The sequence below is a fragment of the Synchiropus splendidus genome, chromosome 2 (genome assembly GCF_027744825.2).
Source record: "Synchiropus splendidus isolate RoL2022-P1 chromosome 2, RoL_Sspl_1.0, whole genome shotgun sequence".
Lineage (NCBI taxonomy): Eukaryota > Metazoa > Chordata > Actinopteri > Syngnathiformes > Callionymidae > Synchiropus > Synchiropus splendidus.
In genome coordinates this window covers 22,384,502-22,411,853 of record NC_071335.1, presented here as the reverse complement: position 1 = coordinate 22,411,853, position 27,352 = coordinate 22,384,502, and the positions used below count along the sequence as shown (strand labels likewise).

The following is a 27,352-nucleotide window of genomic DNA, read 5'->3' as shown; positions in this document are numbered from 1 at the left end:
CTGTATACAATAAACACATGACAGTACACTCGTAACTTAAACAAAATTGTCAATACCAAAATTGATAATATAAACAAATAAACATCATGCACATAAGTTGCACTAAAATAAAAAATATAGCTTTTCTGTGTTTTATAAATGGTAAGGTTTAATGACGTCACGAGTCATGTGACTTCCCTGTTTTCTCAACACAGCGAAGACTGACATAAAGCAAGTTTTACCCACCGTTTTCAGCCCAGAGCTCCATCCATGACGGTAAATCGTGCATAGTTTTAATATGTCACGCGCTTTTTATGTGATGTGACCCATAATTTATTATGTACGTTGTGTTGCGTTCGAGCATCATTTTGGATTCATTCATTTTTTGCTGCTGCTGCGATCATTTATTTTCGTATAACACTGGTAGTGTTTGCTGCTTTGGCGCGATGGGATTATAAAAAGATGTTGTAGGAAATAGTAATGCATGAGCTATAAGTACCTTTCTCCTGTCTGATGGTTCGTATAAGGTTTATATAGAAATTCACTAGCTATATGTTCGTTTCAAACTGCCCTTGCTCTGTGAGTTCCTTATATGAAGGACAATAAGAAAGATGGGTAGATGGATAAGACACATAATATTGAAGTTTAACAGCCCTCTTTGCTTCCAGTCTAAGACAAGATGAGGCCCCTGAGAGATGCACAGCTGGGAGCCTTCACTTTCTTCGCCTCAGCTCTTCCGCATGACGTCTGCGGGAGCAACGGGCTTCCTCTTACACCAAACTCTATCAAAATACTGGGCCGTTTCCAAATTCTTCAGACCATTACCCACCCCAGACTGTGTCAATATGTGGACATCAACAGAGGAAAACATGGTAAATAAATAGTGACTGAACAGCTCCTTCTAGTCCGCACTAACTGTGCAAACTCTTGTTCAACAGAGCGACTCATTGTTGTGGCGGAACACTATGAAAGAAGCTTAAATGACTGCATCAAGCAAGGAGAAAAAGTCCGGTAAGATTTTAACTCGATGGATTATTTTACTCTGAGTCAAAGCTGAAGTTCTCTGTGTTTTAGCCCAGAAAGGTTGCTGCAGATTGCGTATGAAGTCCTTGAAGGTTTGGACTTCATGAACAAGCATGGTATGGTCCACAGAGCCTTGAATTCACACAACATTCTAATGGACTGCAAGGTAGGTCGTTTTATTTTCAACTCATGAATGTTTTTCCGGGAAATGTGTTGGTTAAAAAAATGTTTTTTTTTTCTTTGTAGGATAATATCAAGTTGGCCAAGTTTGGCCTCTATCACATGACTGACCATGGCGCTGATGTAGACTTCCCCATTGGGTACGCTGCATTAACACTTTGTTATTAATTACAGTGGTACCTCGGTTTTGGAACGTCTCGGACTTCAAACAAATCAGAGTTTGAACAAAAATTTAGAGATTTTTTTGCTTTGGATTTTGAATGAAAATCCAGAACTTGAACGCCCCCGAAAAAAGCCGGAAAAAACATAACGTGCGCGGACCGATCAGCTGACCCACGAGGCGCTTTGTTATTGTGTATAACGCAGCCTCTGTATGCAGACGTGTCCCGTTAGCTACATTTACTGACTGCTTTTTCTTCATATTGAGGTGTAAAACCTTTCCTGTCTCCACACTGGACCGTGGTAGAGTGTCACAGGGGAGGTGCTGGAGCGCTCACTCCAGGGTTTGATGTCCTGTTGTGGGCTGGAGCTGGGACAGGGATGAGGCGAGTCTGGGACAGAGCGTGACTTGGTTTATGACTTTGTCACAGCCAAACTGCACAGAAGCGCACATTCAGAGCTGGACACGCACCGGGCACCTCTTCCCTTCTGGAGAGACGTCACTCACTCGGCAACCCCTCCCACATGCAGCGGCCACACACATAGAGGAACAGCCACCTGCAGCAGACACTCTACATTCACTCCTACAAAAGACTATTTTAAGGCTTGGAACACATTATTTCTTTTTCCATTCATTGTAATAGGAAAAATCCATTCAGATTTCGGACAAATCGCTTCTCGAACAGCCGTCTGGAACGGATTGTGGTCGAGAACCGAGGTACCACTGTATTGCCTTTTTATCTGAGGCAAAAAGTCACTCCTTGATAAAGACATGTTTCAAAATTGTATTAAAAAAATGTCTTCAGTCAGTTTTTCTTCAAAGCAGCTAACACATGTTCCTCTGCTCTACCACACACACTCAGTTACCCATCATACCTTGCACCGGAGGTGATTGCCCAGGGCTCCTTCCACCCCAGTGACAGCTCCCACAGTGAAGCTCCGCTGCCATCGGGACCGAAAGCAGATGTCTGGTCTCTTGGAATCTTGCTTTTGGAGTTGTGCGCAGTAGGGACACCTCTGCAGTCTATTAAATAAATTCAACTTTTTACTCCTTATATTCATGATTCTTGTATGAATGTCTTTCAGGGTCGTTTGCTGCTCCATAACATTGATATCAGTGAGAGGCTGAAATTCATTCTGACACTGGGTGTGTAAAAACATAAGTTAGAATTTGATGGCTTTTATTGACTAATACATTTTCTTTCTCAGGTTGCATTGATGACATTGTGACTGTCCTTGCGGAGGAACACGGCTGCCTGGACTCCATTAAGGTGCGTTTCCCCATTTTAATTGTCCACCTCACCGTGCTTTTTCTGTTTGTTATTGTCACAGTCTGATGAACTACGAAGATGAAGAATTGTTCTGACAGATTTATTAGACAAGTCTATGGAAAATGATCAGTTTGTGCTGGTTCAGCATCACTTAAGAAATAAACAAGCTGAACAACAAGAATGCCTCATTGTTTCCAGTGTAATGAATACGTTCTTTGTTTCCAGGCACTTCCTGCAAATGTTCTTGAGTTATTAAGAAAATGTCTGACGTTTCTTCCATTTAAGCGGTAAATATAAACCACATCTGCTTCTTGCTATGTTATTTAAAAGATCTCAAATTATGCTGGTTATACTTGTCATCTTTCTTGTAATTGGCTGGTGCTTTTTTACTGAAAGTAATTTTCGATTTGACGGCAATATTTTTCTTTTAGTCCGACTCCAGGAGAGCTGCTGAGGGACCCTCTGTTTGAGGGGGTCTCGTGCATCTACCCACCGTTTGAGAAGCCTGTCAGCCTCTTCTCCTCCTCGCTGCGCTGTGCACATCTGGAGCTCCCGGAGGACATCAGTGACCTTTTCAAAGGTCAGACTCACAGAAAATACTAAAACAAAAGCCTCGCTGGGTTACTGTAAAGTGATGTCAGAGAGACATAAGAACTTTTTTTGATTCCAGATGATGATGGCGACTACTTGTCGGAGCGAACCATCGACGAGATTTACTATCTCTGGTGTCTGGCGGGTGGTGATCTGGAGAAGGAGCTGACAAATAAAGAAATCATACAGTCCAAGCCACCGATCTGCACGCTGTCCAAGTACCCCACACACGTCAGTTAGCTGGCCACAAAGGATCATTTGAGCGTGTCCCCTTTTTGTTTGGCAGTTTTGTCCTGGAGGACGGGGAGTCCTTCGGTCAAGGGAGGGATCGCAGCTTCCTGCTCGACGACACGACGGTTCCACTGTCCTTGTGCCAACTTAAAAACGTAAGTCAAAGTGTGAGTTTCATTATTTCCTGAGCGTAGTAGTCAAATCTGTTCTTTTTCAGAGACTAAAAGATGTGGCTGGAGAAGCATATTACCCTCTGCTGGAGGACGAGTGAGTGCGGAATCTTGCCCAGTTTTTCCTCACATCAGAGGTTGTTTTGAGTGTCTGCATGCTTCTCTCAGACAGTCAACCCTGCCTCATTCAAACAGCAGCCATGAGCTGTCGTCCACAGTCAAGCTGCCGCTCATCATTCGGGAGAGGGACACGGAATACCAACTGAACCGCATTGTTCTTTTTGATCGGCTGCTCAAGGTCCGGAATATGTTACTCTCTCTTTTTTTATGACTTGAATTAGTCAGTAAAGCCTCTGTCGCCCCTCTCATCCTACAGGCCTATCCCTATAAGAAGAACCTGATGTGGAAAGAAGCCAGAGTGGACGTCCCTCCTCTTGTCCGAGGTCTTGTTTGGGCAGGATTACTCGGAATCGAGGTAACAGGGTTGCGTCGTTCAGCATGACCCCCGAGCCAATATTGATCGTAGGCCGTCACCCTGTTTCTCCATGCAGCAGGGATTCGTCAATGCAGCACTCTAACCACCAGAGGTCACTGTCTAACTGTAGTTTCAAAAGTTTTCTGCATAGACGCTTAAAATCTTTTAACTAGTGGTGGGACTTTGACGAGTTAATCGCGATTAATTAATTAATGAGTTAAAATATTTTTCAAATTTTAAATTTTTTTAATATTTAATTGTTTTAATTTAATGGAACAGTTTGCTCTCCAGACAACAGGGAACCTTTGTCAGTGCGGGACTTCCTGCTCCACTGATCCCACTGTTGCATGAGACATGTGGCAGCTAGGATGAGAACAACAACAACAAACATGGAGGAATCCCTGAACCAAAGCAAACAAAAGCTTCTGTTTGCTTTGGTTCAGGGAGGTTTTTCACTACACAATGGCCAGGGTTTCCACTACTCTGAATGGACTTGAAATTCTTATCACATTGAAATTCTTATACAAATATTTTCAAGACATTAAAAGAGCTTTAGCTTAAATAAGGTGATCGTGATTTATTGTGCTATTATCAAACTGATGCAAAATAAACAATATTTTGTTGTTTAAATGTATGTGTGGCTCCATCATTTGACTCAGTAATATACCAAATTCATTCAAATTGAAATATGTGGCTTCTTGTGGCAAATATTTGTGTACAATTAAACTGCGATTAATTGAGATTAATTAATCATAAATTCTCTAATTAATTATATTATTTTTTTAATCTAATCCCACCCCTACTTGTAACAGTAATACTGTTATACAGTCGTGAAAATCAAAGTAAACCCTCTATTGAAGTGTAGTACTAAAAGTGATGCAAGCGCTTTTAAGAGCAGGTTTTCTTTCGCAGGGTGACATCCAGGCGAAATACGACAGCATCGACAAGGATACACCGATACCAACTGACCGGCAGGTGATTCCTCATGAAAAACCTTGCTTGTTTTGTTGGTCTCAGCTTAAGAAGGTTGTTTTCAGATTGAAGTGGACATCCCCCGCTGCCACCAGTACGACGAGCTGCTGTCTTCCCCTCAAGGACACATCAAGTTCAGGCGTGTGTTGAAAGCCTGGGTGGTCTCCCACCCGGAACTAGTCTACTGGCAGGGTGAGTGAACCCCACCCTCTTTCTTCTACGGTTCAATATTAGCTGCATGTTGGGTGTGTCGCGCTTCTGTTGTATCGCCAGCCGAGGGCAGGTTTGTCACATGTTTCTATCTGATTTTTCCTTAGGTTTGGATTCACTTTGTGCACCGTTTCTTTACTTAAATTTCAACAATGAAGGTAAGAAAGTCAGGTAAAATAGTGAATTGTCGAGTGACTTTTTGGTTAAAAATAAAGCTCTCACCCCTCACAGCTCTGGCGTATTCATGCATGTCCGCCTTCATCCCCAAATATCTCTACAATTTTTTCCTGAAGGACAACTCTCATGTCATTCAAGGTAACCGCCACACAACAAGAACAATGCAAATTATGTTAATTATGTTGTAGTTAGTTACTGTAACGTATTTCCCTCTCGAATATGAAACTAAATTTCCCTTCAGACTGAATATCAGCTCAGTACATAACCTTAAAAATAAACAACCTGAGTGTCATTGTTTTATTGAAGATATTTTTGCTATCTATTTCAGTATTTAGTAGAATCTACTGCTTACATGTGGATCCTGAACAACACATTAAAGATTGCACACTATCTCATAACATAGTGTAAAAATGTCATTACTCTTCTATGCAGTCAGCCACAATTCATCTTTTTTAGTGGGGGAAATTATTTCTCACCATCATGAGAGGAGGTTCATAGTTGGCTTCATCGACGGATCCATTCTCCCCATCATGTGTGTAGCTATTACGAGGCATTTAGGTCATGAATTACAACAAACAAAACCAGCTTTTTGGCTTTATACATGGATTCTTTTCCCACCCATCCTGACATGTAAGTGCAATGATGTCCTTCCTCCTTTGTTTGTTCCCGTGTTTCAGAATACCTGACCGTCTTCTCCCAGATGATCGCCTTCCATGACCCCGAGCTCAGCAATCACCTCAATGAGATCGGGTTTATTCCAGACGTAAGTGGCTGCTTTGGCTGATCAAATTCGAGTAGTATCTGTGGAGAATATACAGCGACTACACCTTTTAAACACACTGGATTTATGCAACTGAACTGTTGTTGTGTCTGACGTATTACGGTTTGATAATTTGTACAAGTTGAAAAATGCTGGTGTCATGATATGTGTCTTACTGGCTCCACAGCTTTATGCCATTCCGTGGTTCCTGACCATGTTTACACGTAAGTTCATATACATACTGTACGTTCAGTAGAGTCCCGCCTCCTATCAAAAAGTTGTATGTGTATTGAAAGTATGAATCAAAATAATTATTTTGCACTGGGATGTGGAATTTAAATTTCCGTAATTTTTCGGACAATAAGCCGCTACTTTTTTCTTGCAGTCTGAATGCTGAGGCTTATATAGTGACGCAGTTAATATATGGATTTTTACAGGCTACAGAGCGTTGTGCTGCCAAAATATTGAGCCTTGTCACATCAAACCGATGAAGTCACAGGCGTTTTATTAACCTTAAAGCGCTCAAAATGTGCTGTGTCCACCCACGTGTCCACAGCGCTGCTCACAGAGCCGATCTCCTCGAGGACCAAAGACGAGAAACAGCAGCTGAGATCGGCTGTGGTGTTGGACCTTCGGACGCATTTTGAGCGCTTTAATGTCAATAAAAGATGTGAGGAGTTGAGATTCAAGTTCAGAACATTGCCCAGTTTGTTTCATGAGTCAGTCTCGATTTCAATTCGAATTTGATTCTTGGATTTTTTCCATTTTTAAAACTAGTTTAGAAGTGATCCTCTTTCATTTTTAAGCCTTTTTACAGCGCAGACAGCACCACTGCACCCGCGGCGTATAGATCGCTGCGGCTTATGTTTGAACAAGATCTGTTTTCCTTCTTAAATTAAGAGGTTGTGGCTAATATTCTGGTGCACTCTATAGTCCAGAATTGATGGTAATTAAAGTAGGTTACTGTGTACATGATAAATTAATAATAAATGATAAATAAATGTTATAAAATAGTATTTACAACTAGTAAATAAGTGGTTATCAAACAAATTTCATTTTTACACCCTGTATCTTGTGTTATATAGCAAAGTACATTCTACTTCAGACTTGTTTCATATATTGATATCACGAACCATCACCATATTTTCTGAACAAATGGAGTCCGACACCTTCCACACATGCTCCACTCACACACACACATTCACCAACGTTTCCTCCTGGGGTTGCAAGTGTGGGGTGACCTTTCTTATTAGACTTCACTCTTCCACTAAGCAGGTTCAGCATGTGTGTGCACCTTTGACTGCTAATGTCCTCAGTCTGATATGGGCATCTTCGGCAGGCAGACACACACACACACACACACACACACACACACACACACACACACACACACACACACACACACACAGCTTTGTTGCTGCCTCCTCCTCTCCTCTGCTGTTTGCTAATGTGGCGCAGCTCCTCTGGGGCACTTCTCTCACACGGTGTCAGCCTTCACATCCACAACTTCCCACACACATCCACAGCTCGACACAACAAACCCACAGAAACAAGCAGATGCAGCCTCCTAATTGTGGTCCATAAATAAATCTCAGCATGTTTGCTGGGTGACAGTGGTGCGGGATCCTACCTGAATACTGCCACCTTCATATAAAAATATGAAAAAGTCATATGTGTCCCTTTATTTTACACATATAACTCACCCCTGTCGAATGGAATTGTTGATGGTCATCGACACACTTTGAACACTGAAAGCTGATAGTGTTGCTTTTGCGTCGGCATTTGCAGATGTGTTTCCGCTTCACAAGATTTTCCACCTGTGGGACACCCTGCTGCTGGGAAACTCCTCCTTCCCCTTCTGTATCGGCGTGGCCATTTTGCAGCAGCTCCGGGATCGTCTCCTGGCCAACGGCTTCAACGAGTGCATCCTTCTGTTCTCTGACCTGCCAGGTAAGAGAGAACCGACGCACACACCTGTCCAGAGGATGAACTCTATACAGACTGAGAATATTGGAGCAGTGACCGGTGGCATCTATCTTCTCTTGGAAAGTGTTGTGTAGTAGGGATGTAGTAACTTATCGTACACGATATATAGGTGTGGTGGACTTTGGTTCATGATCGCATGATGGTTTTAAACTTGTTTTTAGTACAGGGAACCTTTGACAATGACACTGGTCGACTCTGAGTCTCTGGATCAGTGTTGGTTTTGTCACATGGAGTGGTCCTCATAGGTTCTCTGATGCGGTCAACTGCCTTGGTTAACATCAACACATGCAGGTCTCCTGCTGCGCTGGCGCCTCGGGGAAACACCGTGGTGAAAATAGTTGGATATAGGACGGAGTTCCCCTCTGGTTTTGGCGGCGGCGTCCTCTTCTGCTCTTCTCCGACAAACTTACTCGGGCAGCACTAGTGCTACAACCCAGCATCAGTTAGGGACCATCAACTAATTCTGATTCGTGTTAGTGGACTCTTCAAACATGCCAATGAAAAACAACCATTTTAGGAGAGAGAGAGAGAGAGAGAGAGAGAATCGTGAAAAGAATTTTCAGTCACACAAGTTTGTATAATGATTTTGAGAGAAGAATATGACTAAATGATCATTTATTCACAAGAGTTTTAATATTTGACAGATGGGTCCATAGTTAAAGTCAACTGTTAAGAGTCGTGAGATACATTGGGGACAGCAGACTCGGCAGGCTCAATTTAACCCCTAAATAAAGCTGTCAGACACCAGCAGCTTCTACCAGAAATGTGAAACATTGAGATTCTCCTCTCGACACTATTATATTTAAACATAAACAAATAATGATGTCGGAGATAAACTCCTCGAATAAGTTTGATCATGAAACTGTTTCGAGACTGTAGTGCGTCCAACACATGGAAAAGGATGAAAATGTATGTATCGTAATAATTATCGCCAAAATCACAAAATGTATCAAGATATTTTTTTGTCAATATCGCCATCCCTGGTTGTCAGTTCTAGTCTTGCTTCCACAGTAGCTTGTGCAGTCGAAGGTTTGGATGAGCAAATGGGTTGGAGCTGGGAACGCGTGTTGTCACCAGGAACCGCTGCTCCTAATAGCTCAGCTGTAATTTGGTCCGAGCCAGATGAAAGTCGGCTGGAACGGAACGGCCAGCTGAGCCCAGAGCTTTCCAACGCCACCATCAATCTCACACCCATTATTCCTGCGTCTCTTGCTAGGATGAGTGATGGCTGCTGTAGCAGCAGGCGTCGCCATTGAGACAGGACATGTGTTGGCCCTCGCTCTCTGAAAAAAGAAAAGAAAAAGGTATTTCTAAAGCACAGTGGAGCGAAAAGTATTTCCTCTCTGTTGAAGACTGCGGTGTGTCAGTGACCTTGAAATGAAGGGGCCGGAAATGGTATGAACTGGTACTGGAACTTGTATGTCTTGCACAGGAAACAAGTGGTCTATCTTGTATTAGCCTCCCTTTTTAATAACATAATGTCCCTATGATTCACAACCAACTGGGACTCTACGCAAGAGGCTTGAAGGTGACCTGCTTTTTGTGTGCTTTATATTTTTAAATTGAATTTTATTATGAATGAAATGGGTAGGTCAACTGCTTATGGGCCACGAAATATGAATTGGTGAGCGATATTTGGCCCCCAGACCGTGACTTTGACACATAACGTGAATATAAAGATTCCTGTTGATGGCTTCCTGTTGTAACTTAGAATCATTATGGCAATTGTGGCGTACATTTGTACGATTATGGGTGACACTTTCGAAATAGATTTTCTATTTAATCCTATGTAAAGATCTTTACATTCAAGACCAGAATTTTATTTGCCCAAGGGTCATATGGCAGCGTCACTGGGGTTTATTTCGCCAGATTGCGATCCACTTCTCTTCTTTAAAGTAAAACCCCAGCAGTTCAGTGTGAGCAACGATGCCACACCTCTTACCTTTTTTATGACTGACATTTTCTACAGAAATTGACATCGAACGCTGCGTCCGTGAATCCATCAACCTCTTCTGCTGGACCCCAAAAAGTGCGACCTATCGGCAACACGCTCAGCCTCTGAAGGTCACCGGCGACAATGGTTTTGGAAAAACATACCACATGTCCGACTACCAAGACATGTCCAAAACAGACCTGGTAGGTTTCCGATCCTTGCCAAAACATCAGTGAGCATGCAGTTAGATGACACCAGAATTCTGCATTCACAAACCGAACCAGCTGATGATATGTAGAAGTGATGAAAGCTTTCTGCCTGTAACCCTTTGCAACTTCCTGCCTTGCAGTCTCGAGAGCCTCTGGCGCTGTGCGACCTGAAGGCAGAAGCGTCACCCAGAATATCTGCAGAGGATCTCATCGACCTCTGTGAGTTGTCACTAGCCGGGCCTGCCAAAAGGGCAAAGGCTGGTAAACCCAAAATAGTGGCCGTAGACATCCGCAACACAGAGGAGTATCCTTTCTGTCTGCTGCCAGCTGGCAAGCTCCATGTGATGGTGTGAGCTGCTGGTGGGTTTTCTGGTCCTGTAATCCGGGGGTGTCACCCTAAATCATTCCTGAGGTTCGCACCGACCCTGACTCATGGCACTTCCTCCCTTCTCCGTCGCCCGCTTATTGGACCCTTTCACCTGGATAACTTCAAACCATCTGAGGAACCTCCTTAACCTGGTGCCCTTCAGCTTCAGCAGGGGTCATATTTCTGGCAGCATCAACGTTCCCTTCAGCAGCGCCTTCAGCAGCGACGGCGAGCTGCTGCAGTGTCCAGCGTCAGGAACCCTCCAGACCTTCAGAGGACGTGTGGTTATCGTCATCAGCCACGCTGTGAAGAGTGCAACGTTGGTACGACCACACGTTGCTTGTGTTTTTATCCTGCAGTAAAGTGCTTATGTACATACAGTATAACAAGGTTCCTGCTGATCCTTAAGTCGTCTTAAATCATAATTTCAAATGTCTTAAAAATGTGAAATGTGTGAAGTCAGTTTTTATCTAAAGATTTCACAATCTTTAGTAACATTTATTTAAGTATTAAAAATAATTTACAGATGAACCCTTGTGGCAACATGATCAGGATAGAGGAACAAACAAAATGAGTGAGGTGGTTGCTGCCGGGACTCGGCATCTTGCAACTTCTGAAGTATTTGCTTTGGGCCACCATGGGGAAGTGAAAGTTCAATGAGAGTTGACTCACCATCCAGCCTGATCCTGTGTAATTTATGTGGCTTGTTTTATCGAGTTGGTCTTGAATTCAACTTCAAATGGCACTAAAAAGTCTTGACTTTAACTGGCCTTATGATGCAGGAGCCTCATGTTTTAAGTGCTAGGTGAATGACCACAGTCCAAGGATCGAGCCCTGGGGAGTTTTGATGATTTCTCGCACTTTAAGCGATCCAACGAGATGCTCCAGTACCTTCTAACAAGCTGATGTTTCTGTGATTTTCCTCACAGTTTGCTGCTCACCTTGTCAAAGTCAATTTCCCACGAGTTTGTATCCTGGATGGAGGGATCAACAAGCTGAAGCCCACCGGACTACTGACGGTCCCGTCGCCTCAGATTTGATCCGCCTTCACTTGAATTTTATTTTTTGTTGTTGTTTTGTTTTGTTTTTACCTCAAAATACAACAAGCAGACAAAATAAATGTCACATTAAATTTAAGTACCTCTTGTGTTATGGACTGATTGTTGTTGTTTCATCCATTTCAAACATTGTTTACTGGAAAATAGCTGTTTATTTGCTTTTATTAACGTCCTTAAACAGAGTGTTTTTGTTGCGTAGTTCATGTCGAAACACTGTGTTAACTCGCTGATCACAACGACCAAACTCATTTCACCACTTCCTTCAAATTCTGTGACTTGGTACGACCACACGTTGCTTGTGTTTTTATCCTGCAGTAAAGTGCTTATGTACATACAGTATAACAAGGTTCCTGCTGATCCTTAAGTCGTCTTAAATCATAATTTCAAAAGTCTTAAAAATGTGAAATGTGTGAAGTCAGTTTTTATCTAAAGATTTCACAATCTTTAGTAACATTTATTTAAGTATTAAAAATAATTTACAGATGAACCCTTGTGGCAACATGATCAGGATAGAGGAACAAACAAAATGAGTGAGGTGGTTGCTGCCGGGACTCGGCATGCTGCAACTTCTGAAGTATTTGCTTTGGGCCACCATGGGGAAGTGAAAGTTCACTGAGAGTTGACTCACCATCCAGCCTGAGCCTATGTAATTTATGTGGCTTGTTTTATCGAGTTGGTCTTGAATTCAACTTCAAATGGCACTAAAAAGTCTTGACTTTAACTGGCCTTATGATGCAGGAGCCACATGTTTTAAGTGCTAGGTGAATGACCACAGTCCAAGGATCGAGCCCTGGGGAGCCCCAAGTTTTGATGATTTCTCGCACTTTAAGCGATCCAACGAGATGCTCCAGTACCTTCTAACAAGCTGATGTTTCTGTGATTTTCCTCACAGTTTGCTGCTCACCTTGTCAAAGTCAATTTCCCACGAGTTTGTATCCTGGATGGAGGCATCAACAAGCTGAAGCCCACCGGACTACTGACGGTCCCGTCGCCTCAGATTTGATCCGCCTTCACTTGAATTTTATTTTTTGTTGTTGTTTTGTTTTGTTTTTACCTCAAAATACAACAAGCAGACAAAATAAATGTCACATTAAATTTAAGTACCTCTTGTGTTATGGACTGATTGTTGTTGTTTCATGCATTTCAAACATTGTTCACTGGAAAATAGCTGTTTATTTGCTTTTATTAACGTCCTTAAACAGAGTGTTTTTATTGCGTAGTTCATGTCGAAACACTGTGTTAACTGGCTGATCACAACGACCAAACTCATTTCACCACTTCCTTCAAATTCTGTGACTTGAAATACTTCATAACCCTGTGAGAACCAAGCAAAACACGGTCATATGACAACCAGACTGGAAGAATTAACTGCCATCTGCATTGCATCAGGACAAGCCAAAGCTGCCCGAACACGCCCACAAACCTTGATGAATAAAAAGAGAAGCAGCAGTGAACTTTTTCATTGCGCTCCAGATTCTTTCAATCCAGTTGCACGACATCCACACAACTACGATGGTGAACTACAAAGTGAAGGTCCACACTGCCTGTCTGCACCAAGCTGCAACCTTAAACAACGTCTACATTCAGCTGGTGGGCACAAACGGAGAGAGTAAGTTCCAGCTGATAAACGCCATTAAAGTCGCCACGTTCAGCGGCGCCGTGAGTATCACCGTCGGATCTATTTGGGGCTGTTGATTCTCAGTGCTGAAACCTTCCTCCCTCTTCTGTAGCATTCTAAAGTGTGGATTTCCAGCAAAGCGTCCCTCGGCGAGCTGGTGCTGATTAAACTCCAGAAGTATCATCTTGTGGTGAATGACAGCTGGTACGCTTCTCACGCGGAGGTGACCTCCCCAGAAGGTCGCGCCTACTGCTTCCCCATCTACAGCTGGATCTCTGACGCAGACATTCATTCCTTCAGAGCAGGAGAAGGTAAGCGGCCACACTGACCATTTCTCAATTTTGAAAACTGCACAGTGGTGCAGCGGTGGGGATGAATGCAGGGGAAGCCAGGAAAGGTCAGAGGTAACCCAGGGACACACTGCTTCAACCTTTTTTTTGAAATCATTATTTTTAAAACATGATCCTGTTTGTTCAGCCATTCGACCTCCTTCTGCTGAAGGTTGAAAACCTTGTTTTTCTTGATGCTAGAGATTATTTTCTGGGCATGTCCAGACCGAGCTGGGCTGCAGCGAGCACAGAGGACACGTTTGGGATATTTCCTTGGAGACTAGTAAACACCTGCTGAGCTTTACTCGCACTCCATTTTCACATTTGAACCCTTGTTTAAGGAGCTCTGCACACGCTGAATGTCTCAGGTCAGCAATACTCCTGCAGCTCATTGCGACATGTTTGTGCACATCCTGCTTTCATTGTCAGTGATGTGTGCTGCAGTATGAGGGTGGAAGTTCACATTCGCATTCCTGAGAGAAAAGCACAACATGCACAACCCACTGAAGATATGGTGAAGGTATTTTATTTACCTTTCTTCAACTTGTCCTCTGCTTGTGTTAGCTGGTTCTCTTGCTTTAACCATCAACCATAAACATTAAACCGTCCCATTTGCTGTGTAAATGAAACGTCCCTTTATGAACCAATGCGGGACACGTTTTTTTCCGGCATCTGGTGGTGTCCTGAATGCACCACAGTGCAACAAGCTCTCCCTCCTACTGAGCAAAGAGCCATCATCTATGTCTGGACCTGTCTGATTTAATTGTCAGGCAGAACTAGAACCGGTGACAACAGACGGAGGACGGCACCAGTGTCATGTCCATAGCAAAACCACCGCTGTTAAAGTCAAAATGTATTGTCTTTGTTTTTAAGTTGTGCTCTGTTTATTCAGTTTATTTCATCTACTGTATATCTCGCATCTAAAATGACATCCGCTATAACAGACACAAAGTTCAACTATTTTATGTGAGTGTATTTGTGTCAATAAACTGATGATGAAGGACGGTTTGTGCGGAATAATTCCTCCCTGGGACAGAAGTGTATTCATGGCCCGTAGCCCAATCCAAACACAGTCAGCACTAGAGAGGAAAATGGATGAAAGCCTCCAATTTTGTGGCCCAAATTCTGCCAGAAAACAGATTGGAAAACTGTTGATACATACCTTATCTGTCTCGTAATGGGTCGAACCGAGGGCGTTGAAAGGACGCGTAAATTGTTTACAACTACGGGGCTGAGAGATTTGGATTTAAAAAAACACGATCCTCACGGAAGATCTGGCCACAGCGTGGCCCGGGGGCCAAAAGCAGCCCTTTGACTGTATTTATGTGGCCCTCCTGCAGTCAGAGAAAAACTATAAAACTGACATTGTTGTTGTTGCTGACATTTTTGTCTTGTGCTTCTAACTTTCTCGTTTCTTTATTTTTTCTTTTTCGTTGGCTATTTTAAGAGTATTTATTGTCCCTTAAAATACACCAGAATATAAAGTAGATTTTGAAATGTATGAGACACATCAAGAATCTTTAGATGGAATGTGGATTAAATCAAATGAAACACAACAAACCAACATTTTCTGTGCATTTTTAAAGTTTATTTTCATAGTCACACATGTCATCACCTGATCTTTATTTTCAATTTTCTCTTACCCTCCTTTCTTTGGGTTTGACGGCCCCTCTCAGCGGTCACAATATATAACATGGACCCAAAATTGAATTGCCCTCCTCTGATATAGAGAGACGTGAGAAAGACACAAGGCTTCTGAAGAGGAACCGAGGTGCAATAGGGCGACCTCAAACAGCGCCTTTCAACATTGCAGAGAGCAGAACCGGCCAGGATAGACTTGATCAGGCCAAACCAAAATCGAAGGCAAATGCCACCCATCATCCCAAAGGACACGCCACCAATCCATCCACCTACACCAAATCTGTCAAGATCAAGATAGAGGTGACCCCAGCACAACAACTTCCCTACTGCAGTAATAGAAGAGCTTTACCACCTACCATCACCTGGAACAAGTTGTAGAGCCAACTTTCGCAGCTGACTGGGACAGGATCCTTTCTGTCGCCCAGCAACCCTAAAACACATTGCGGTGAGTTGTAAGACCAGCTTTACCCAAGGCAGATACACTTGGCAAGTGTTGAGATGCTGGCAGGAGAAGAACAACATGGCTAGAAGCCAAGACAACTGGTAGCCAACCAACAGCCATCATCTGTAGGGGCGAGATACAGGCAGGCAAAACAGCACCTCCAGATTCATGCCCACTAAACACAACACAGGCCAGGATCAGGAAATGCAAGAGTCCCACCTGAAGTTGCAGCCACTAGCCTGCGCCCAGACCTGGTCCTAAGGTCTTAAGCTATGATCTGATCAGCCTGCACTAGGGTTAGGGTTAGGGATAACTCGAGTGAGGCAACCCTTATTCTCTTCTTAAAAGGAGTCTTTAAAGACCTGCATAAACTTTGGGCCCACAATGTTTTGTTTGTCTACACAACACCCCACCGACAGCCTCTTTCTTCACAGCTCTGAGGATCTCTGATGACGTTCCGCTTGGGCTCCACAATCGGCAGCAGGAAATTAAAGAGCGAAATGAGGAGTTTCGGTAATCTGTCCTCTGAAGATTGTTACATGAGCCACAGTGCAAGACCTGTGGTGGTTATCCCACGTGTAATATTTGCTCTCTTCAGATGGAAGGTGTATTTGAAAGGAATTCCTCACTGCTTGGAGGCCGACAAACCTCAAGATATTCCTGATCGGTTCCAATTCAACGCCACCAAAAGCACTGAGTTTCTGTTGACAGCAGCCAGTGGGTGAGGTCACAGCCTGTTCAAGTCAATGCTGGTGATGTTGACAATACTTGACTGATCTTTCCTCCTCAGCTTAGTAGAGATTAATCTGAAGGGCTACGCCAACTGCACCGACAACTGGGCAAACCTTGAAGCCATCAGCAAAGTGTTTCACAATAAAACCACTCCCATTTCAGGTAGCTGAATGACATCATAAAACAATGCACTTTGAAAGCTGTTGTTCACTCATGTCTGCAGAATACGTCTCCAAGAACTGGAAGGACGACGGCTTCTTTGGCCAACAGTATCTGAATGGCATCAACCCAATCTTGATTCGACAATGCAAATCCCTGCCGGACAATTTCCCCGTCACTGATGCCATGGTTGGTTCTATTCTCCAGGGAAGCTTGTGTCAGGAAATGAAGGTGACTTGAGTTTCAACACACTGGCACTAACTTTCAAAACTGAAGAAACCTAAATGATTTTCCTGAACAATCAAACAGAAAGGCAACATTTTCCTGTGTGACTACAAGCGTCTGGATGGCATCGAAACAAACACCATCAACAAGGTGAAGCAGTTCTTGATGGCTCCTCTGGTCCTGCTGCACAAAACCTCCGATGATGAGCTGAAGCCCATCGCGATTCAGGTAGAATTCCCTGATAAATAGGGGGGAAATGTGTTTCGTTTTTATGGTCAAACTTTTCACTCAATTTTCTATTTTGTGACACTGACCTTCACCATCATTCATGATGTGCAGCACAGCTCATTATAATGAGCACAACAGCCTCCTAACAAGAGGGTCGTAGCTCAAATCCCAGTCTGAAGCAACTCTTGGAGCAAACTTGGTTACAGTCTGTGCCTCCTCTTGACTCTGTGGTGAACTCCAGGGGCTTCATTAGTGATTCTCAAATGTCCCTAGGTGTGAGTGTCTCCCTGAGTGATGTCTGTCTAGTTATCCTCCTTCAAAGTCGGTTGAACACTCAGACGTATCTAGCACACCTTCTTTTCACTGGACATGCCAAGAAGATCGCCAGGATGGCGACACCCTGGCTACTTGCCCTACTCACAGACTGAGGACCAAACTTCCCGATCTGATCCTCAAGATCTCACCACTACCGTTGGCTTGGACCATACTTCGTGCTCCATCCTTCTCTCACTCATAAGCAAGATACCATGATAATAAACACCTCCACTCTATAGACCCTTCACATCTGTACAGGACACTGAAAGCTTTTGGATTCAGGGTTGAGATTTGATGATATAATAATAATGAATAAATCTTCACACTAGTTTTTTGTTTTCTCCAGCTGAAGCAGGTTCCTGCAGAGGACAATCCCATCTTCCTGCCCACTGACTCGGAGTATGACTGGTTGCTGGCCAAGATATTTGTGAGAGGCGCCGACTTCAACGAGCACCAACTCAACGTCCACCTTCTGCGCAGTCACCTGCTGGCTGAGGTGTTTGCAGTGTCGCTGCTTCTCCATTTCCCGATGGTGCATCCTCTGTACAAGGTGATGGAACTGTCAATCTCAGAATATAGTGGGGCAAACCATTCAGATCTAAAGGGCAACATTATATTTTGGGGCCTTCATGCGGGGCTGATTCCAGTTATACAAAAACAAGTGTTAAACAACTGACACATAGTCGGGAGGCTTATAGCTGACTTTATGGTCAAGCTGGATGTGGATGGACCATCCGCTCCCACTTGTGGGGTTCTCTGATGCTTTTAAAGGGGATGTTTTGCCTTCACTTTTGAGGCACACAGTGGTTTGTCTGCAACCATTCCCAGGTCAGCTTTTGTCCTGGTACTGTAGAGCCGCCACTCATCTGTTAAAGAGGCTGTTCTGTTCTGCTGTTCAAGAGACCAGGATTGTGATAAGCTCTCAGAGACTATGGACCGTTGGCTTACCCAGAGATGAATGTTGGCTGCCGTGCACGAGGGAGATCTGATAGACAAGCCACTATCACTCTGCGAGTTCAGACATGCGCTCGTCTGAAAGTTCACCCAGTGAAAAGCCACACCTACGGACTTGGAAGGATCAGTGTGAATATTAGGAGAAGAAAACGCTGTGGTGATCATTGATATTGAAACTGGTAGGAAGGAGAGTACAGTGGTACCATCCGTTCCAGACGGCCGTTCGAGAAGCGATGTGTTCGAACTCTGACTCGATTTTTCCCATTACAATGAATGGAAAAAGAAATGATGCGTTCCAAGCCTTAAAATAGTCTTTTGTAGGAGTGAATGTAGAGTGTCTGCTGCAGGTGCGCTGTTCCTCTATGTGTGTGGCCGCTGCATGTGGGAGGGGTTACCGAGTGAGTGAGGTCTCTCCAGAAGGGAGGAGGTGCCCGGTGCGTGTCCAGCTCTGAATGTGCGCTTCTGTGCAGTTTGGTTGTGACAAAGTCATAAACCAAGTCACACTCTGTCCCAGACTGGCCTCATCCCTGTCCCAGCTCCAGCCCACAACAGGACATCAAACCCTGGAGTGAGCACTCCAGCACCTCCCCTGTGACACTCTACCACGGTCCAGTGTGGAGACAGGAAAGGTTTTACACCTCAATATGAAGAAAAAACAGTCAAACAAAAAAATCTCAAAATTCGATTTGACTCCGATTTGTTCGAAGTCCAAGACGTTCGAAAACCGAGGTACCACTGTATAAGGTCTGAGACATTAGCCTCTGGTGGGGCCTCCATCCCAGTCTTCCCTGTGTTGCAAACAGGAGGAGGAAGGTCTGTGCTTTGGTGCCTCTCTGCCGTTCGCCCACAGAAGTTTCCTCTGCTCCCTGCATCACTGGTCTGTGGATCCGGTCACTCTTGTTAGCCAGGTCTGGGTCCTCATCAAAGAAGGTCTTAAGGTCCTTCAACCACCTGTCCTCCTTGTCATAGAGTGCCGAGAACATTGAGGAGAAGGTGTAGTTCTTAGCCTTTGTAGGCGACGCCGACCCAGCTGAACTGGCTCAGGTTGGAAGGTCAGACATGAGGATTGCTCTTTTATTGGAAGAGCTTCGAATCGTGAGCCAAGAGCAAGAGTTCATGCTCAGCTGATGCTTCAGACAGGTGAGTCAGGAGTTGTGGTTGAGCGAGGTCTTGCAGATGTGATATATTGGAAAAGCAGCCGAGCGGATTGGAGTCGACCCGGGCCGAGAGCCATTCCAAACAATTCTCAGGAGCCAGTGGGTGAACCAGTTACATAGCCTGCTCGACGGTGGAGGCTGTAGGACATAGAACCAATGCCAAAACAACTGATGTGACTATGAAGAATAGACTTCATTTTAAGATCTTTTAAGATCATCAACATGAATCAATAAATAAGTTGGCAAAGAAAAATGTGCAATGGCGCAGCTCGGCTTTGAGCAGGTGAAAGATGACAGGTGTCCTCTCATTCTCAGCTCCTCATCCCGCACACAAGATACACAATGCAGATCAATGTCCTGGCTCGGAAGCTTCTTATTTCAAAAGATGGATTTTTCCCTCAGGTGAGAATCATTTGTAAGTATAATAAGTCAAAATTATCACTGCTATTCTCATCTCCAACACATCCTTGACACGCTTCGTGCTCCCCAGTTTGTAGCCTCAGGTGGAGAAGGCATGCTCGAAATCCTGAGGAGGTCAGCGGCCTCCATCACCTACAGCTCCCTCTGTTTACCTGACGACATCTGTCAGCGCGGCATGGAGACGCTGCCAAACTACTTCTACAGAGATGATGGGCTCAAGCTTTGGGGAATCATCAACAGGTGCCTCATTCTTTAACTTTAAAAACTAGCTCACCATCGCCGATGGTTTTCTCTGTCTAATAGGTTTGTTGAGCAAATTCTGAAGTACTACTACAAGAATGACACAGAGGTGGAACAAGATACGGAGCTGCAGGCCTGGATCACTGACATTTATGAACATGGATTCCTGTCCCGCGAAAGCTCAGGTTGGATTGTGGACTAGTTAGTTTGATTATACACAGTTGGACAAAGTGTTAAACATCTGTCTTTACTTACCACAAACATGGAGCTTTTGGTGGTTGGGGAGTTGATAATAAAATCCACATGTGAGCAGATGATGATGATGATGATAATACAGTGGCTCAAATGTGTCTACAGTCAGCTCATACTTCCATTTCTCCTCCCCAGGAATCCCCCAAAGATTCAGCAGGGTGGATGAAGTGATCAAGTTTGTCACCATGGTGATCTTCACCTGCTCAGGACAACATGCAGCTGTCAACAGTGGACAGGTGAGTCACCTAGTTTATATTGTTAAAATGATGATACTGAACCACAGTGCCAGACGCTTAGATGACTATTTGTCTTGTCCAACACCTGTGGCAGTACGACTACGATGCCTGGCTCCCCAACGCCCCCATGAGCCTTCAACGTCCTCCACCAACCAAGAAGGGCACGTCATCAGAAAAACAGATGCTCGAGACGCTTCCCAATATCGGCAGCACAGTGAATGGGATGGCAGTGGTGTGGCTACTCAGCAAGCAGTCGTCTGACTTTGTAAGTGATTAGTTTGTTGTTGTTGTTATCATCCTAGCTGGGACGTGTCTTGTGCAATGACTGTAAGTGTGTCCCTCATTCCAACTGACTTGCAAGGCTTCGTATTTGACCTCCACTTCCTCCTCAACAGCTCGCCCTCGGCAGCTACCCAGAGAAGCACTTCACTCAGGAGACTCCCGGCATTCTGATCAGAGAGTTTCAAGCCGAGCTGGCGAAGCTGAGCGAGTCCATCCAGAAGAGAAACAGATGTCTGCACCTTCCGTACCCCTACATGGATCCTGCGGTGGTGGAAAACAGCGTGGCTATTTAAATGCTGGCCACTCTGGTGCTCTCAATAATGTGCTTGTAGTTGCATGCTTTGATGTACAGGTATTTTACATGTCATCTGAAGAATCTTCTGCTTATGATGGTCATACACAGCTATGCTGTTGAGTTCAGTGGCTTATTGTTTTAGTTTTAGAAAGCTCTGCGATGCTAAGGATCCATTGAAATTCAGCAGTCTAATACTCATTTCCTAACTGAGTAACCTTTGAATTGAATAACAGTCGTGCTGCTTATCTTCCATCCATCATAACCAGCTTTATTTTTGTCATTCATACAAACATTGGCATTCTGCCCTTGTTGAGAGTCACCTGTGAGTTCTATGGCGCACACTTTGGTGCCTTCATAGGCCTCTTCAGTTGAGTTCTCCCATGGGACTGTGAGCTCTGTGACTTCACTTCAGTGAGGGGGACTAGACTAACATGTCTGGTCCACATGTCGAGGTACCTGGGCCAAGGCTTGTTGCTGGGGCTCTTCCTGTCCCTTTTTGATGTCGCGATGGAATTTGTGCCTCCATGTGAAGCAGCCTTGTGTGGTGTTGGTCTTATGGTCAAGATGCAGTTTCTTGGACCTGATAGAGACCAATGTTAGTCAGACGTATAATACAGAGGCTTACCTAAATTTCTCTCATAATAAAGTATTTATTATCAAAAACATCTTGTACATCACAGTGGCTGCTTCCTGGATGTAGCTCACCCTCAGCAAGTCAGAATTCTTTATACTTTATACTACTGTTTTTGAATGAATGCGTGAAAATAAATGACTCACCCTGGCTACACAGAGCTGGTTCTTTTGTGCAATGACTGCATATGTAAATATGAAACGGGATTATTGTGAGGGTTCCACTTCATGTTTCTGTGTATAGTCATTTGTGACTTCATCCCTGGTCGTCTCGAGAGCCTCTGGTGCCGTGCGATCTCAACTCAGTGTCCACGGATTGACTCCTGGAAGCAGCAAAATCTGTTCAAAAACAGCTCGATTATTGTTATGGCCCCCTTAACTGGCAGTTCCTGACCTGCTAGAACACCACAGTGGTTCCCAAATAAAAAGAAACCAGAGGTCACTTTCAAATTTCCAGTTTTCAAGTAGCTTATATTTTTGAAGAAACACTGGCCTGTCATCAGCCTCTGTAGTTGTTGGGAGGATGTAAATACATGTAGATACTGGACTGAAGATACTGGATCGCCAGCTGTTGGTCCGAGATGACTGCCCACTTCATGCTGTATTTGAGATTATTCTCATAAAAGCCTAACTGTCCTCAGCATGCAAATTCATTTTTTCCCAGATAACCACCAGGACCAGAGTCAGTTAGTGATGAGGCAGTTTTTTCTAAGGAAATACACATTTACTGCAGCCGATAGCAAATGCTATCAAGTGTTAGTTGGTGTTTCCTGGGAGTCAATCACCCCGGGAGTATTTATGTCTAAATACAGTTCAATACAGTGTTGAAATCGCATCATTTGAAGACTTGACTGGGTCAGTTATCAACCTTCTGCATCATGATGAGTGAATGCTGAGAGAACACACCCACAAACCATCATAAATAAAAAGTGAACCAGGGATGAATTTTGTCATTATGGTCAGGATTCTCCTCGACACACTTCAGACGACCATGGTGACCTACCAAGTGAAAGTCCAAACTGTCTGCCTGCTCGAAGCAGACACCTTGAACAAGGTCTACATTCAGCTGGTGGGTGCAGATGGGCAGAGTGAGTTCCAGCTGCTGGAGGCCACTAAAGTATCCATTTTAGGAGGCACTGTGAGTATGATGGAGTTTCTCCTTGGCTCTCATTGGAACTGTTGCTTCTTACTGCTCAAACTCTGGTGCAGGTTTCTAAAGTCTCGGTTTCCTGCGGGGCGTCCCTCGGCAAGCTGCTGCTGGTCAACGTCAAGAAGGAGCGTAACATAGTTAATGACAGCTGGTTCCCTGCTCATGCGGAGGTGACCTCCCCTGAAGGTCTCAGCGTCTGCTTCCCCATCTACTGCTGGATCTCTGACGGAGCCATCCATTCCTTCAGAGCAGGAGAAGGTAGGTGTGCACATGAACTGCTGCGTCAGCACATTTTCTCAACGGTCGATGGTTCAACAGCAGGTAGGTTTTCTTAATCACATCCCTCACTAATCTAGGAGCTTCACATCAAAGTAAAACTTCCAAAATTCATCCAATGAAAGTTCATAATGGCCGCCTTGCTGGAAACACTGAGCATTGGCGGAGGACTACAAACATGGAGGATGTGCCATGTGGCTTCAAATGATCATCAAGATCAATCTGAAGCATTGTAACCTGCTGAATAACTGACCTGTTTGTTGCTGCTTCTCAACACGTGGACCATCACAAGTGAGGCTGGTGAGGTGGAGAAGTAGATGGAGTCAAGTATCAGACGTCCCAGCTTCAGTCAGTTCTTCTTCAGTTCTAGGCTTTTTGAACTAGAGTCTGCTGCAGGTATTGAAACCTCTGCAGCAGAGGAGTGAGGATGGTCCCGGGGCCTGTCAGGTGTGAGCCGACGTGATGTCTGCTCTCTGTCTACATGTGATAACAGACTCTTTCTTCTTCACAGCTCTGAGGATCTTTGAAGACCATGCACTTGGCCTCCAGAATCGGCAGCAGGAAGTTAACATCAGAAAGGAGCAGTTTCGGTGACTTGTTTATCATAAGATTTTTAGATGGTTAAATATTACATTTGCTAACCAGCCGATGCACAGCCTGTGGTGATGATCTGACGTGTCGAATGTGCTCCAACTCTCTTCAGCTGGAAGGTTTATTTGGAAGGAATTCCTCACTGCATGGAGGCCGACACACCTGCAGAGATCCCAGATAACTTCCAATTCAGTCCTGTCAAAAAGACGGAGTTTGCTCTGACTGCAGCCAGTGGGTGAGTTCACAGCTTTAACCTTCAACCCAACCTTGGTTATGTTGTTTCTGAATGGACTAAAGGATGTAAATGAGGCATGTTTTGACTGAGCTTTCGTCCTCAGGTTAGTAGAGATTAATCTCAAGGGCTACGCCAGCTCTACTGAGAACTGGGGAGACCTTGAGGACATCAGAAATGTGTTCCGCAATAAAACCACTCCCATGGCAGGTGATGGAATGGGATGAACATTATGTTTGGATGAAAAGGGAGGCTTGATATTGAGAAGAAAATGTTTCTGCAGAATACGTTTCCCACAACTGGAAGGACGACGGCTTCTTTGGCTACCAGTATCTGAATGGAATCAACCCAATCTTGATTCGACAATGCAAATCCCTGCCGGACAATTTCCCCGTCACTGATGCCATGGTGGCTTCTATTCTCCAGGGAAGCCTGCGAGAGGAAATGGAGGTGACTTGATTTCAACACAGAGGAAAAAGGTGCATAGCTTGAGAAATTCTTTTCTGATCCACAGAAAGGCAACATTTTCCTGTGTGACTACAAGCGTCTAGATGGAGTCAAAGCAAACACCATCAACGGGGTGCAGCAGTTCTTGATGGCTCCTCTCGTCCTGTTCCACAAAACCAGTGGCGATAAGATGAAGCCCGTCGCTATTCAGGTAGTTTCCCTGTGCTGATGACTCAGTAGCCACGATGGTCTCATGCACTTCATATCACTGCTCTGGATGAACAGTTGTGATTGGATCTCTCCACAGCTGAAGCAGGTTCCTGCAGAGGACAATCCCATCTTCCTGCCCACTGACTCGGAGTATGACTGGCTGCTGGCCAAGATATTTGTGAGAGGCGCCGACTTCAACGAGCATCAACTCAACGTCCACCTGCTGCGCACTCACCTGCTGGCTGAGGTGTTTGCCATGGCGCTGATGCGCAACATCCCCATGGTGCATCCTCTCTACAAGGTGAGGGAGGACTCTCTGACTGCAGTGGTGTGGGGTGGCCAACATATTACAGGACAGTCATGCAGGGCTGACCAATGTTATGCCAGATACATGACCAAGGTTCATCTTGACATCTTCAAAATGAATTGGCTGGGGATGTGATGGATTGTTCTGTTTCAGCTCCTCATCCTGCACACGCGGTACACGATGCAGATCAATGTCATGGCTCGGCAGCTGCTCATCTCAGAAGATGGAGCTTTCCCTCAGGTGAGAAGGTGTAGCAGTAAAGGACAGCCAGCAGCACCATTCACATCCCTGACTCTGCCTCCAGTTTGTAGCCTCAGGTGGAGAAGGCATGGTTGAAATCCTGAGGAGGTCAATGGCCTCCATCACCTACAGCTCCCTCTGTTTGCCTGAAGAAATCTCTCAGCGCGGCATGGAGACGGTGCCAAACTACTTCTACAGAGATGATGGGCTCAGGCTTTGGGGAATCATCAACAGGTGCCTCACATTCAGCAGGAAACCTTTGTCCAGTTCATATAGAAACACTGATCATTGACCTTCTCACAGGTTTGTTGAGAAAGTTCTCAAGTTCTACTACAAGAATGACACAGAGGTGGAACAAGATACGGAGCTGCAGGCCTGGATCGCTGACATTTACCAACATGGATTCCTTTCCCGGGAAAGCTCAGGTTGGATTGTGGACTGGCTTGACAACTAGATGCCTTTGAAGGGAACCAGGAGACTAGTTTGAGATTCTACATGTTCATTGCCAGTGTTTGGAAATATCTGTTTCAGATGGTCAAATGTGTTTCTCCTCCCCAGGAATCCCCCAAAGATTCAGCAGGGTGGATGAAGTGATCAAGTTTGTCACCATGGTGATCTTCACCGGCTCAGGACAACATGCAGCTGTCAACAGTGGACAGGTGAGTCAGTCAAGACAATGGTGAGTTCAGAACACAGCTGGATCACCACTTGTCTTCACCACCTGTGGCAGTACGACTACGATGCCTGGCTCCCCAACTCCCCCACCACTCTTCAACGTCCTCCACCAACCAAGAAGGGCACGTCATCCCAAGAGGTGATGTTGGCGACGCTTCCCACTGTTGGCATCACAGTGAATGGGATGGCAGTGGAGTGGCTGCTCAGCAAGCAGTCGTCTGACTTCGTAAGTGACGCCCTCCTCTTTCTCACGGCTGCAACTCCCTTTATTAAGAAAGTAAAGATACATTTATGACTAATCTTCTCTTCTTGTTTCTCAAACAACGACATCCCTTTCTGAACAAGCACTTATTTTTCTGACTAATAAAAGTTAAATATACATCGATTGGTTGACTTGACTGGGTGGTTGTCACTCCAGACTCTCAAAATGTATGACTTGGTCGTCCACCAAGTGCACCTCCCATTTCACGATCCTATGATATCTCAAATCCTATCAAGATGTTTGGAGGAGGTCTGTGCTCTCTGTGTTTTAATAGTTTGATACTCTCTGTCATTGTCTTATGCTCATTCCCAGCTTTGCTTGCATTACAATCGTCTGGCAAAGCTTCACATTAGACCTACTATCTCCTCAGATCGCCCTCGGCTGTTACCCACAGAAGCACTTCACTGAAGAGACTCCCCGCAGTCTGATCAAAGAATTTCAGGAGGAGCTGAAGAAGTTGAGTGAGAGCATCCAGGAGAGAAACCAAAGCCTGGATCTCCAGTACTCCTACATGGATCCTGCGTTGGTGGAAAACAGCGTGACCATTTAAACTGCGTCAAGTGACGCTCCCAAAAGTCTATTTTTGCTTTCATCTGTTTGCTATGATGCAGTTATGAGGGACTGAGCGCCCCCTACTGACTAGCCACTAATGTTCTTGGTTAGGAAAATAAAAAGACGAGTGAAAATATATTGTGTATGCTTTTTTAATCTTGATTCCTTCGCCTTCTTCTGCCACTTATCTCTCTCTCCAGCGAGTCCTGGGTCTTCCCCAGGGTCTCCTCCCGGTAGGACATGCCCAGAACACCTCCCCAGCCATGGAGAAAAAAAATCTTGCTTGGGGACAAAATGTTGGTGCTGGACAAATCGCAAATCACAGTTGGGTGTGGTCACCTTCAGGGGGCCACAGACATCACGATCAACAGGTTGTTTTTGTCTCGGTTTCAGTCCTGAACAGATATGCTAAACCCAGAGTATCTTTCTTGCTGAATTGATGGCAAAACTTGCTTGTGAACATATGTAAATCTCCCTCCAAAACCCAGCCGTCCTCACCTGTCA

General features: G+C 44.6%; 3 protein-coding genes across 3 annotated transcripts; all 3 read left to right on the top strand.

Moving 5' to 3' along the window:
- The first annotated feature begins 131 nt into the window (after positions 1-131).
- On the top strand, positions 132-12,834 carry tbck (TBC1 domain containing kinase). Its single transcript, XM_053857914.1, has 26 exons — positions 132-255; positions 648-851; positions 918-990; positions 1,054-1,168; positions 1,249-1,322; positions 2,205-2,346; positions 2,428-2,488; positions 2,551-2,612; positions 2,838-2,899; positions 3,044-3,192; positions 3,283-3,421; positions 3,490-3,589; positions 3,652-3,701; positions 3,773-3,902; positions 3,981-4,079; positions 4,992-5,054; positions 5,117-5,243; positions 5,369-5,419; positions 5,493-5,576; positions 6,116-6,201; positions 6,386-6,422; positions 7,987-8,148; positions 10,154-10,320; positions 10,467-10,630; positions 10,857-11,016; positions 11,623-12,834. The coding sequence occupies exons 2-26, from the start codon at positions 659-661 to the stop codon at positions 11,731-11,733; spliced, it is 2,661 nt and encodes an 886-aa protein (XP_053713889.1). The 5' UTR covers positions 132-255; positions 648-658; the 3' UTR covers positions 11,734-12,834.
- A 392-nt stretch (positions 12,835-13,226) lies between these two features.
- Positions 13,227-22,053, top strand: LOC128754885 (polyunsaturated fatty acid lipoxygenase ALOX15B-like). Its single transcript, XM_053857843.1, has 14 exons — positions 13,227-13,410; positions 13,482-13,680; positions 16,216-16,294; positions 16,380-16,502; positions 16,572-16,675; positions 16,737-16,903; positions 16,982-17,125; positions 17,787-17,990; positions 19,867-19,953; positions 20,042-20,211; positions 20,275-20,396; positions 20,599-20,699; positions 20,794-20,964; positions 21,095-22,053. Exons 1-14 carry the CDS (start codon positions 13,264-13,266, stop codon positions 21,272-21,274), a joined length of 1,998 nt encoding a protein of 665 aa, XP_053713818.1. The 5' UTR covers positions 13,227-13,263; the 3' UTR covers positions 21,275-22,053.
- Positions 22,054-22,741: 688 nt separating this feature from the next.
- Positions 22,742-26,970, top strand: LOC128754070 (polyunsaturated fatty acid lipoxygenase ALOX15B-like). The gene is made up of 14 exons (XM_053856396.1): positions 22,742-23,044; positions 23,116-23,314; positions 23,844-23,922; positions 24,036-24,158; positions 24,262-24,365; positions 24,439-24,605; positions 24,670-24,813; positions 24,910-25,113; positions 25,273-25,359; positions 25,424-25,593; positions 25,663-25,784; positions 25,918-26,018; positions 26,090-26,260; positions 26,667-26,970. The coding sequence occupies exons 1-14, from the start codon at positions 22,847-22,849 to the stop codon at positions 26,844-26,846; spliced, it is 2,049 nt and encodes a 682-aa protein (XP_053712371.1). The 5' UTR covers positions 22,742-22,846; the 3' UTR covers positions 26,847-26,970.
- Positions 26,971-27,352: the final 382 nt, after the last annotated feature.

Excerpts from the sequence above, each read along its gene's own strand:
- LOC128754070 (XM_053856396.1), top strand. The coding sequence starts at position 22,847 with ATGAATTTTGTCATTATGGTCAGGATTCTCCTCGACACACTTCAGACG. Across the intron at positions 23,045-23,115 it reads TATCCATTTTAGGAGGCACT|GTTTCTAAAGTCTCGGTTTC; the intron begins GTGAGTATGATG and ends ACTCTGGTGCAG. Across the intron at positions 23,923-24,035 it reads ATCAGAAAGGAGCAGTTTCG|CTGGAAGGTTTATTTGGAAG; the intron begins GTGACTTGTTTA and ends AACTCTCTTCAG.
- LOC128754885 (XM_053857843.1), top strand. The coding sequence starts at position 13,264 with ATGGTGAACTACAAAGTGAAGGTCCACACTGCCTGTCTGCACCAAGCT. Across the intron at positions 17,126-17,786 it reads TGAAGCCCATCGCGATTCAG|CTGAAGCAGGTTCCTGCAGA; the intron begins GTAGAATTCCCT and ends TGTTTTCTCCAG. Across the intron at positions 20,700-20,793 it reads CAGCTGTCAACAGTGGACAG|TACGACTACGATGCCTGGCT; the intron begins GTGAGTCACCTA and ends CACCTGTGGCAG.
- tbck (XM_053857914.1), top strand. The coding sequence starts at position 659 with ATGAGGCCCCTGAGAGATGCACAGCTGGGAGCCTTCACTTTCTTCGCC. Across the intron at positions 5,420-5,492 it reads CTTAAATTTCAACAATGAAG|CTCTGGCGTATTCATGCATG; the intron begins GTAAGAAAGTCA and ends CACCCCTCACAG. Across the intron at positions 11,017-11,622 it reads CTGTGAAGAGTGCAACGTTG|TTTGCTGCTCACCTTGTCAA; the intron begins GTACGACCACAC and ends TTTTCCTCACAG.